Source organism: Globicephala melas, chromosome 15 (assembly GCF_963455315.2).
Source record: "Globicephala melas chromosome 15, mGloMel1.2, whole genome shotgun sequence".
Taxonomy (NCBI): domain Eukaryota; kingdom Metazoa; phylum Chordata; class Mammalia; order Artiodactyla; family Delphinidae; genus Globicephala; species Globicephala melas.
This window is the reverse complement of record NC_083328.1, coordinates 49535930-49548355: the sequence shown is the minus strand read 5'-3', so window position 1 is coordinate 49548355 and position 12426 is coordinate 49535930. Positions and strand designations below refer to the sequence as shown.

General features: G+C 54.6%; 1 protein-coding gene across 1 annotated transcript in view; it reads right to left on the bottom strand.

The window, feature by feature from the left end:
* JAG1 (jagged canonical Notch ligand 1) overlaps window positions 1–12145 on the bottom strand; it is a 34761-nt gene extending 22616 nt beyond the window's left edge. The window contains exons 1-3 of the mRNA XM_030872565.2: window positions 11588–12145; window positions 10857–11162; window positions 2231–2282 (exon numbers count right to left, since the gene is read on the bottom strand). Coding sequence (XP_030728425.1) covers window positions 2231–2282; window positions 10857–11162; window positions 11588–11668 — 439 coding nt within the window. The 5' untranslated portion in view covers window positions 11669–12145. The remainder of the gene's footprint in view (window positions 1–2230; window positions 2283–10856; window positions 11163–11587) is intronic.
* Between the last annotated feature and the right edge of the window lie 281 nt (window positions 12146–12426).

Here is a 12426-nt window from a genome sequence, read left to right as displayed (position 1 = left end):
AAGAGAGGGTGGTACACAGGAGGTGCTGTCCAGATTTCTGGCTTATGGTAATGGGCGTTCAAATGCTGGTGCCAGTCGTCCGTAAAGGGCCCTAGGCGGGCTCTGCTTCTGGGGAGGGAAGATGACACATTTGGTTCTGAATATGCTGGAATCCGAGATACCTTGGAAGCATCACAAAAGGGAGGCTGCACAAGCACATGGATAAGCCACTCCCAGCAAACCCCCATCCCTCCTCACCAGGGTCACAAAAGTGAGGCTCGGGCTTCCCTGGTGGCGCAGTGGTTGAGAGTCCGCCTGCCGATGCAGGGGACACGGGTTCGTGCCCCGGTCCGGGAAGATCCCACATGCCGCAGAGCGGCTGGGCCCGTGAGCCATGGCCGCTGAGCCTGCGCGTCCGGAGCCTGTGCTCCGCAGCGGGAGAGGCCACAACAGTGAGAGGCCCACGTACCGCAAAAAAAAAAAAAAAAAAAAAAAAAATGAGGCTCAATGCTCCACAGTGGGCGTTCCATGACTTTGAGGCAACCCCTCTCCTTCAAGAGTAGAGGCCTGAACGCCCTTTATCTCTACCCCACGTCTTCCTGTGTCCTTCCAGTGATTTTACCTCTTAGCAAGAGAGGAGAGGCTCCAGAGCCCCAAAATGGGGCAGACAACCGTGGGCAGCTCTGGAGGGGCACCAGCTTCTGGAGGAACAGCTACCTGACCCATGGGCTGGAGGAAGGCCCAGGAAGGGCCCTGCAAACACTAGGGGCCCCTTGTACACCCTGACAGGTGTCCTAACCCAGCTCTTACCGGGAGCCAGGGTCAACCTCAAGGATGCTCACGCCACCGGCCAGCCTGTGTTAACATCTGCACCAGGACATCTGAAGAGCCTGTATCCCCCTCCCCATCCCCCATCTTCCCAATGTACAGTTACCATTGTAAGCAGGTCAGTGACATAACGCTCACCCAGCCCACAACGCGTGTGGCAGGGGAGGGAACAGAGAACAAACAGGTGCCCAGGACCCTGACTGGCATCAGCCACAGCCCAGGCAGGTCACTGCCTCCCCTTCCTCCACCAACAGCAGGACGGGGGTGTCACTCGGGGAGGAAGGTCCACGGATCTGGACTTCAGATGCCAAAGCACAAGGAGTGACCCAAACGGCCTGAAGCTTCTGGCAACCGGGGCTCAGCAGTGATCGAGCGGCTCAAGGTGGGCCAGCGAGACAGTTGGGCAGTGGCTGCCTCTTGGATTCTAAGCCCTCACTGTGCCCTCTCTGGTTATTCACCAGTCCCAGAGTCAAGAAGAAAAAAGCAAGGCGAGAAGAGGGGGGAATGTTCTTAGCAGCAAACACACCAAGGGTCAGAGAGGATGAGACACGCAGAGGGATGGGATCGGGGGGCACACAGAGACACCAGGCCAGTCAACCCCTCCTCTTGCAGACTCAGGTTTCAGCGTGAATCAAGTTTTCCCATGACAACCACCCAGATCCTGCTGGCAAAAAGGGAACTGGCTGGCAGTCTCAGCGAGGGAGGGGAAACGTATTTTGAAGCTACAATCCAAGAGCAAAGACTCCGTTCTAAGCCAGACAGATGCTGCCGTTTCTACCGGCATCCTCTAGGGCTTCCCCCGACCCCAGCACCCACCCACCCCCAGTAGCCCTGAAAAGCAGCCTGCGCTGAGAACAGAGCCACCTTTCAGAAGGGGACAAGGCCAGTGTGATGGCCATGAGGCACTGGAACACCTGTCATGCACAGTGTGGGAAACCCTGACCGGCTGGGGGCTCACCTGCCCAACAAGTGAAATTCAAGGTCGGTCTTTAGAGCCCAAAGCCACCTCTTCGGGCTTTATCTTTCCGATGAGAGATTAAATGCTCACTTAAACTTTAAATGGACTTTTAAAAAGTCACTACTTTGATCCTTTCGCAAGTCTACAAGGTTTTAGAGTTGTAAAACCATTAAGATCTCTATCCCAAAGATAATCTAGGGGCCGTATTCAGGGACTGAGTTAACTGGCGATCTGTCCTGGCCACTTAATGTTCCAAGCGAAAATTCTAGGGGAATTGATGGAAAAAGACTCCACGGGGGGGTGGGGGGTGGGGTGGGGTGTGGGGGGGGTTGGGGGAGAGGCAGGGGCAGTGGCAGAAGAGCTCTGAAGCAGCCTGGGGACAGCTCTGTCCAGCTCTGACAAACACCAGGTGCCAAGCTCTGTGCTTCCAGACTCACGCGCTCAGCCCATGGCTGTGATACTTACGGACAGTGTCATTGCTGGAATCCCACGCCTCCACAAGCAAAGTGTAGGACCTCTGTAACACAGATAAACAACAGCTCAGTATTCAGAAACGGGGGTCAGCTCGCAAAGGTCAGGCCTTCTCGGCCTCCCTGCCAAACAAAACCATGCAGCCAAAATGGAAACCGTATTTGCTGTCGAAGTGAGGTCTTGGGTGTTTAGGTCCAGACCGACTCCCCACCCCTCCCCCTAGCACCCACCCCAGGGTGGCAAAAGACACCGGGCCCACCGTGGTCCTCATGCAGGCAGCCTAAAGTCCCGACCAAGAAATGCCATCTCCCTAGACTTGTGAACACTTTGCGTATGCTTTTCCTAAACTTTCCAGACTCTAACCCTTGTGCTTGAGAAAACCACACAAAGAATTGATTCTAAGCTAACCAAACCAGGTGTTTGTACCTGGGAGTGGAGGCGCTCACCCAGTGAGGAGGGCTGGGGATTGCTGTTACACTCTGGGCCCTGGTGGGGAGGTCCCCGGGGAGGCCCCTTTTCCTTTGCAGAACCCCTTTGAAAGCCCTGTCTGTGTGAGACCATCTCGGCTCCCACAAGTATCAGGTGACTCCAGGAAGCAGGAGGGGTGGGTAGGTGCAAATAGACTCTGAAGACAAAGGCGGTAACCTAACTTGGGGGTGCAGGGGGGGGCGGACTCTAGGGACCAAAGTATAAAAGGAAGAAAGCGCTGCACCCCATGGGTTGTATTTATTGATAAACTTATCTGTCAATAAGATCTAACATTCCAGGAATAATCAGAGTCCACTAACTAAACAAATTCCCTGGACACTGGCGGGATGCCAGCCATTCTACTGAAGGTACCTTTTATCTTCCAGGCTTATCTCAGAATTCCACCTCCTCCCCGTGCCCCCCACCACTGCCAAATCCAAGCCATTAGCAAATTCCCACTTTTACTCAAATCTTCATTTGTAATTTAGAATGAGGTCGGTCTCACAAAACACCAGGGTTTCAAGAAAACTTCTGCTATCTTGGTGCTGGGGAAATGTATCCAAAGGGGTAGAGAGTAGGGAGGAAAGGCACATGAACCCTTTTATGTATCCCCGCCTTGTCAGTGGCAGGTACCAGTACGTCGGAAATAGTAGCGTATATTGATCAAATAATACAGTGCCACCTACGAGGTGAAGGCAAAAACAGAGGGGGGAAGAAAAAAAAGAAAAAGGAACTTCATTCATAACTCAAAGCAAGCTTACTGCTCACACAGCGACCCAGCAGGTCTCTGAACATAAAAATATCTTGTGATAGACCCCGCCTTGGAATTCAGCCGAAATATGTTTCATACTCAAAGCAGAGGAGGATTCCATTTCGCTCACTGATAACTGTGGGAAAATGCTCAGAAAAGCAAGCAAAACTGGGCAAGCCGGGGCACATACCCAGCCCTCTCCTGCAAGTGGCCAGAGGTCCAAATTCATTGCTGTCGTCACTGGTGTTTTATTAGTGGAAGTTACACCTTATTTACTGCCTCAGTGTTTCTTAGGACTTCCTACAAATTACCAGACTCTTCCCTGAGAGCACCAAGAAATTAGAGGTTTCTCCACTGATTTGACATGACAGCCAAGTCCAAATGAGGCCAGATGTGGGTCTGATTCTGGATAATGAAGCCCTTCATTTGCTGGTCACGTCAAGACCCACGTTCTCCACTTCCACATATTGTTGTCATTAATCCTCTGATTAAATGCACTGGTACCCGGGAGTTTGTTCAGACTTGTACAGGCACTAAACACATACTATGCCCACAACCCCACAGAAAGGGAAGGCATCCCGGGACCGAGCTGGTGTGACAGTAGTAACTCTGCTTAAAGCTCAAGGGCGAGGGCATCCTTGGTTCTTGCACAAGATCCTAGAAGGCCAGGCTCTCTCCCGGACTCATCCTTCCAGAACTGGGAGACCTCAGAAGTCGCTGACCAACATGCCCCACCTGGAGGGGAAAGAGGAGTACAGAGCCCTTGACACCAGCTGGCATCATGATTTCCCCATGAACGGCCTTCTAGGAGGTGAAGGTGGGGCAGGGGCTGGGGGCCGCAGCACTGACAACGAGGCGTTGGTAGAAAATTCAAGCAGCAGCCCTGGACCGTCTCTCTCCCTTGTTTCAGAGAAGGGACTGTGGTTCTAGGACTCGCCTCCTGGGGCAGAAGGATTCCTCCCACCCAGCCTTCAGAGAAAAGGATTCTCTCCAAGGCTCCTATTAGGAGGCACTCTTAAGCTCCCACTCCAGCCCCACACAATCGAGATAATTTGGCAATGATTATTGGTTGCTAGGGAACTTTAAGTTTTCCCAGGCCCACGCTTGACCTCTGCACATCCCAGAATGTACATCCCGACTCCGGGATCCAGATCATGGGCACCTTATGCCATCAAGGCCAGGTACCAGGCCCCAAACTGGCATTCCACTACAATCACATCACACCCAAGTGGCCACTGCAAACCTAACCCTAGAGAGGCCAAGTCCCAGGGCCCTTCTCACGGCTTGGGAAGGGGTGCAGGCGAGATGACGGGCAGGTGTTTCAACTTATTAACAAGTTCATACAAAAAAAAAAGAAAACCCGCAAAAAACATAAAAGACAGCAAACACCTGGATTTTTCTTGGTTTCAAACTAGGAGAACAGGATTCTTATAAAAAGCTACCTGGCATTCGTCTATTTTTCCTTACATTTTTTCCAGAAAAATGGCCTGGGGGTAAAGCAGGAGGGATGGGCAGCCAGCAGATCTTCAGTCTGGCTTCACAGTGTGAATCGCTTCTGTCCCTCCCAGCTCCAGGGAAACCTGGCAACACGGCAGCTGGTTCTCCCTCTCGTGCAGCAGGAAGGAGCAATGGTCAGCTTTCAGGAGGACCTCTGGGGAGGATGCCCATGGAACTCTACCTCCAGGAGGGTCCTGGCATTGAAGGGCCCCAAGCGCCTCCTCCCGCCCTTGGCACTGGGGCTGCGGGAGGCCTGTGTTCCGCGCCCATCCAGCCCCATGGTGGTTACCTTGGCACCGGGCGGAGTGGTAAGCACTTAATTGCCATATTAAGAAGGGGGGATGTGAGAAACAAAGGTAATTGTGCTGGCAGCTGAGAGCTTCCTCTTCCTGGCAACAGTGGCAGCCAAACTGAGCCCTGAGAAGCTGCTGCTTCCCCTCCTGCCAAGCTGATGGACACAAACAGCCCACCATGCAAACGGCACACGTGCGGCATCCAAAAGCCCGGGCTTCAGGGCAGGCGGCAGGGAGCGCGCCCTGGGAGCACCCACAGGGCCATTGTACAGAGGCAGTGGCCCCAGGTCGGTCTGGGGCCCTGTGCTCTGCTGACTCAACTGTCGCTTCCTGTGGCTGGCCCTGTATCTGCATTATTTGTGCAGCGGCTGCATTATTCCCCGTAATCCTCATTTCAGTCAATTCGGCCACACTATTGTCCTGCCTGCGTCTGGGTGGCCGGAGTATAAAACATTGCAAGCACAAACGTATTCAATAAAGGCTCCAGAGATGTCATGAGTGGGTACATGCACGCTCGCTCCAACGATTCATGTGTGGCAGGGTTTGGGCAAGGTGAGGCACGGAGGGAGGACAGCCACCCCATGGCATCCCGGCTGAGACCTCAGTCACAGAAAGCAATTTAGTCTGCAGGGCTTGACATTTCAATAGAGTCTGATCTGGTTACAAAGGGTGATTTTCTCATGAAAGCCCACCTCAAAGACTCACCAAGCAGGGCCCCGAAGCTCATATCCAGATTTGAGACTCTCAATGAGAGGCCCCCCACCCCCTTTCCCATCATTACCCCTACCTGTTTGAAAAGCATCCCACTGATAATTAAATGCACCAGTTACAAAAGGGTGGCGAGGTTAATAGATAGAATACCGAGAAACCAGCCAAGCACAACCGTCCGGTTCACACAGAGCAAGCCTGAACAAGATGCCTTTCTACTCGTTTACCAGAAGCGCATAAAGACTGGGCTGAACTGATGGAGGGCCCTGAATGTTTGACTATTTATGTGCCACTTTTAACCACTGCGAGCCACGCTGTTGTGTCCTCCCAGCACACGCAGTGCACCAGAGACAAATGTCACTGGTGCCACAGAAACAAGGGCCACAGGGCAGGGTAGTGCACGCGGTGATCAGAAACCAGCAAGAAGTCACAACACAGCCACTCACCCCCGCCCCATGCCAAGCTAGAGGCGGGATATTTCTGAACCCAGAACCCTACCCCTCCGCCTCTACCATTCTAGAGAACACAAGAATCATCACTTCCCATGCATACTAAAACAAACGTCTTCCTAAAGTTGAAAACTAGGTTAGGTTTGTTTAGGGCTAATTTTTTTTTTAAATGTATTTAAAAGCTGGGGCAGCTTGGAACCTCACCCTGGGGGTTGAAGGGGCAGAGCGTAGGAACATGCCTCTGAACGCTTACCAAGGGGGAGTTCTCAGGAATATTTGCCTTTATGGATTACCATGCTGATTGTATGCATATCCAGAGATTACGCATTCTTACACTGTAACTAATCTCGAAAGCCTGGCATTGGAACCAGGTTCTGGCCCTCCTACAATGGGCCAGTGGCTGCTACGAATCCGGCCAAGACCTCTGTTTGCATTCCTGTTTTCAGATCAGGACGTGAAGACTCCCTGTTGCCTTGGCTTCGTTTTTTCATGAATAACATTTTTCCTCTATGCTAAACTTTCCACATACCTTCCATCCAAAATGTCCCTTACAACTATTTGCTGTAAAGATTTTAGGCAGCATTCAGATTGCTGGCTTTCTGGGAGGCTACATGCTTTGTAAGTGGCTGCTGCCTCTCCTCCTTAACCATCCAACTCCCCCAAACAGCCTCCATGCCAAAAGCTTCACCATTCTTGAAAAATGCTTGAAGTCCCTGTAGAATTATGGGTGTGGAGCTGGTGGGTTGTAAACTCCTATAAGTACTGGAGGTTTGAATAAGTTGCTAAGAAACAAGACAACAAGGAGGAAGAACACACAGAGGTTACACCTGGAAGAGGAAAGAACGATCAGAAACCAAGTACCTTGAATAGGGATTCCATGGGGGGAGTAGCCATTCTGCAGACACTCAGTACGAAGCAGGCATAGCTCAACTTTCTCTCCAGCCTGGTTTTGCAATGCAGACATATCATTTCATCACTTTAGTTCGAGGTAGGTATCTTAGGGCAAAGGGTGTTTTCCCCATACACAGAAAGTCGCTTGCTCTGAGCACGTACACACGTGTGCTATTTGTATGCACGCATGCTGACCACGTGGGTGGCACAGTCTGACTGCAGAGAGGAGCCAGTTCAAATGAGAATCCCATCCCTCCACGTGGCTACCCATCTGCGGAGGCCTAGGGACCCGAAAGCACAGAGGAAGGCATAAAGGCAAGGGCATGTCAGTTACGGTCTGCGACTAACCTTATAGCATCCGATTTACCCAAACCCCTGGCCGTTGGTCATTCAGGCCTCAAGTGTGATGCCAAAGCTGGCATCCCTCTGGTATGCAAGAATCACACTTCACTGGGTTTTCCTAAAAGATGGAAGTTGATCTCAGCAAGCCTTTTGTCAATGTCAATGGCATTTAAATATGAGGCCAAGAGACCAGGTACCTGAACTGCTTCCCCCCAAATTTCTCCAGATTCACTTCACTCCAGGGCCAGAAAAGCATCAGTACAGCTAACTGGGGCTCTGGAGTTCCTAAAAAGCTTTTGGGACTGGGTAGTGGTAATTACACTAATGTACTTTTAATTATCAGGCACTCCTGGGATTTAGTACTAATTTTGGGAAGTGCAACTTAACCATTTCAGTGATTTCTAAATGGTTATTCCCCAATCATTTCCCGTTGAGCCTAATTACCTCCGATAATGCATGGTCTTATCACTGGGTCCCCTGATTGGAGGATCATAAATCAGGCTAGTTGCTTCAAGTCAAGCCCCTCTGAGCAGCACTGCTATGCTTATTAGAAGCCACGAAAGAAAACCATCACCAGGCTGCGGCTCGGGCAGTGGACCCCAAGTGGGACACAATCTGATACTGTCTGGAGGGCAGGCCCACACCACAGAGCTTCTCACAAGGACACTGGCCTGTGGATTACACTTCAGATCTGACCAAATCGTTTTCTCCTCTTCCTCTTCAGAACACAAGCAGTTGTTTGATTGGGGCCATAATTCCAGACAAAACACATAATTACACCACCTTCTAAAGTGACCTTCTTTTGTGCACCCTGAACCACCTCTCTGCCACTGTCAGCAAACTTGGGAGGAACCACACGGACACTAATTGTGGCTGCCTAAGGGTTAGAAGCTTAGGGGCCAGGAAGTCCAAGGTAGTTTAGATTTTTTTTTTTTAAACCCTGTATACTCCTTGTTCCATCTTGAATTCTATACTAAGTTCAGCTATTACCTATTTAAGATATCAGCTTTAAATAGACACGCTCACTAATATTTAATTGCCAAACTGAGTGAAGCTGTGCGATCTACTTCGGTACTAATCCAGCTACCTAAGTGCTTTCACTTCAGTTAACACTCACACTGGAATCATTCTTGAAAGTTACAGACAGTGGTGTTTCTCCAACCGTGCTGGGGAAAATAACACGGCACACCCCACCTCCACTCTCTCTTGGGAAGTCAAGCTTACACTGCACAGCAGGCCTTTTTGGGGCGGTGGGGTGGGGACTTGTTTAGGAGGGAAGCAGGCATTTGGCCCAGCTTCAAAAGAACCACACTCTCAGTGTGAGCTCCAGCCGTCTCCCCCATTCTAGAAAAGCCGAGAGTCTATTTCATGGTTGGTGACCCGCGGGGCCTGAAACCACAGACGAGCACCAGCAAATCAATCGTCTCCTTGCCCTCACACACCACTGCCGCTCTTCCCCATCTCGGCTCTCTGCCAAGTGTCAAAAGGAGGCAGACACACCTTCTGGGTCACTTTCCCCAGCCAGCCAGGGGAGCAAGGCTCCCTGTGTTCATCCCAGCCGTTTCTCTGACCCTCCTCTCCAAGAGGAACCTCAGCCAGCCCTGCAGCTTTTCCACATCAGTAATAAGATTCCTTTTATGGTCTTGTGAAAAGCGAGGGGCTCCGGACTGATCCTCCAGGCGGGTGTAACCACCTGCAGGCCCCTTCCCCCTACCTCCAAACACACGGACAAGGGCAAGGGCGGTCAGTCGTCACAGTCAACTTGGGCCCAGCCAGATTAAAAAGCGGCCAACCTCTTTAGCTTAAAGTTCTCCCTAAAGGGGATTAACAAACAAGATAAACACTCTTTGTAAAAATGAGATCCCGCAACAGACTCAGTCCTCCATTCTCAGAGAATTCCACAAACCACAGGTTTTTATAAGCCCCTTTTAATGGCATGTTCTGATAAATGTCTCATCCCACCCAGGCAGAGGGCACTTTATAACGCCAGCCCCAGTCAACGTGGGCCTTGAGAGGCACCCCGAGCTTCTCACATACTCCAAGGCTGACTCTCTCCCCTCCCTTCTCACAGTTGCGATTGCAGCCCTAGCCCGCGATAGGAGGCAGCAGAGTGCGCCCCATCAGAGCACGTGGCGAAGAGTATTCCCCAGGGCACCGACCTCCCCCTCTCACCACCCACCCGCCCAGCACAGGCCGGGCCAAGCCCCAGTCCTGGTACTGAGTCACGCCTCCTGGACGGCAGGAGCGGGGCAGAGGGCACCAACATTTTCCCCTTTCCTCCCCTTCTGCAATCACACTCATCTTCCTTCCACCCATTTCGAGACGTTGCCAGGGCCTCGCTGCAGGATCGGCCAGCGGGGCCCGAGCCTCGAGCGGCTCCGGAGTCGTGGGTCTGTGCACTTGCACCCGCAGGGGCTGCCTCGCTAGGGCCGCCCCTTCCAGGCCTCGGCACGCCCCCCGACGCTCGCGGGGCCCACGCGCCCACCGGACGAGGGCGCACCCCCGCCCTTCCCGGGGAAGTTTGCAAACACAGCTGTTCCAGAGCCCGGGAACCGCTGTTAGTGAGGCCACAAGGGCTACGCCGCGCGGGGGCGAGGGCAGGAAGGGGCCGACAGGGGGCGGGTGGCTCCCGTGCCCACAGCTCTGGGGAAAGCCCGGCCGCCCCCCCGGCGGCGGCCGCCCCCCGGCCTTACACTCAGCCCAGAGCGCGCCCCCGCACGCATCGAAATCTCCCGGGGAGCAGCGGGAAGTGGGCTCCCCACACCCTCCAGGAAGGACACACCCGCCCTCCCGGCTGCTCACGGGAAACGCGAGGGTGCCAATTTGGACGGCGTTCGGAGGCCAGAACTGTGCCGAGCCGCCTTCCCCGGCGCATCAGGTTTAATAAGGCTGAGCAAAGATCATCTATAATGACCTCCTGGCTCGGGCGGTTACTCTCGGGCCTTCACGTTGTAAGTTTCAACCGGCCTTCCTAGGAGCCTTGCCCCACCATCCGCTCTGGGGTCCCACTTTCGTGCGCTTAGCAAAAAGCACTGGGGCTGGGGCCTGCCGAGATCTAGCTACAGAGCCTCGGCTCCCTAACCCCGCCACCACAGAGACATCCCGGGTTAGCGCCGAGCTTCCAGCCAAGGCCCTTTAAATCCCTCTCCTCTCGCAAGAGAAAGCAGAGCTCGGCCCACGGGTGCAAACCACTGTCCGTCCGCCCCCCGGCCGTCACTCACCGGCCAGGCAAAACTGAAAGGTAGCACGATGCGGTTGCGTTCGTTGCCACGACTGGCCTTGAGGTTGAAGGTGTTGCCCCCAATGACAGGCGTGGACCCTGAGCCAAAGCTGCAGGGCCCCCCGGCCGTGACGCGCGACTGGTACTCCTTGAGGCACACTTTGAAGTACGTGTCACACTCGTCGCGGGAGCACTTGCGGTCCCCCGGGTTCCGGGCGCCGCCGCAGCAGTTCCCGTTTTGCAGCTCCCCGTTCACGTTCTGCATGGAAAGGATCTCCAACTCGAACTGGCCGGAGGCCCCGCACACCTGCCGGCGAGAGAGGGAGGGAGGGAGGTCAGCGCAGGGGAAAGTTGTTTTCTTCGGGGGTGGAAGTGGCGACTCCGTCCCCGCCTGCCCCGACGAGCCCTTGGCGCCAAGTGAAAATAATTTTACAAAACTGGGTGCAAGGACTCAACGTGATTCCCGGGCTTGAGAGGCTAGAGTGGGAGCAAACCGATACGACTGCCCCCCCCCACCCCAGGAGCAAGAGCGGAGCGAACGCGCGCTCTGCCCAGCCTGGAGTGTACATTTAGGAGCCAGGGGGCTCCCCCAGCCCAAGTGCAGCTTCTTGGGCGCAGGGGCTGGGGCGGGAGCCGGCGCCCCAGGGCTACCGAGCCCGCTCCAGAGGCTCAACCGCAGGCGTCCGGGGAAAGAAGAGGACGGGTCGGGAGAGTGGCCCGGCGGGCTCTTACCTTGGCTCGCAGGGCGCAGAGCAGGGCGAGCAGAAGGCTCAGGGGGCGCCCGGGCCGGCCGCGCGTCCGTGGGGACCGCATCGCTGCACCGCGCGCCGCGGGCACTCGGGACGCCGCCGCCGCCGCCGCTGCTGCTCGCGCTGGTGCTGCCGCTGGTGCTGCCGCCGGTGCTGCCGTCGCCGCTGGCCCTGAGGCCGCCGCGTCCCGGCTCTAATATACTCCGCCGATTGGAGCATGCACGACTGGAAAACAACACCACTTTTCAAAAGCCCTTTCAAGAGCGGCCCGTTCCAGAAGGCAAAGAGCCCGGCCTCCTTTTATTATTCTGATCGCTTCTTTGAGGCGCTCCCCCTCCTCTTCCACCTCCCGGCTTTCTTTCCTTCTCTCGAGCTCCCCTTCTTTTATTATTATGATTATGCGCAGCCTTTTATTCCCTTTCAGATCAGCTGCTTAGAGAGGAGGGAGGGAGGGGAGGAAAAAAAAAAAACAACCCGAACCCAGCTCGCGGGCCGGTCGCAGGTAACACAATGACGCGTGCCCGCCCGGCTCTCGGAGAGGGACTCAGAGAGCCCGTCTGGGAGCCGCGGCCGGGGCTAGCCACCTCTACCCAGCGCGCCTGGCAGGCGCATGCGCGCTTATTAATATTCATGAGGGGCGTATCCACCATCGACACGCCCCTTCCCTCCCGTTGGATGGGGTGGGGGAGTACAGGGAGGATCTTGGAAGGGGCAGGGGGCTCAGGGAAGCGCAGGGACGCGTAGACGTCTGGGGGCCCAGCGCAGACCCCCGCCCTCGGGCGCTTTGGGCCAGGCGGGAGGCGGGTAGGGGGTAGGGCGCGG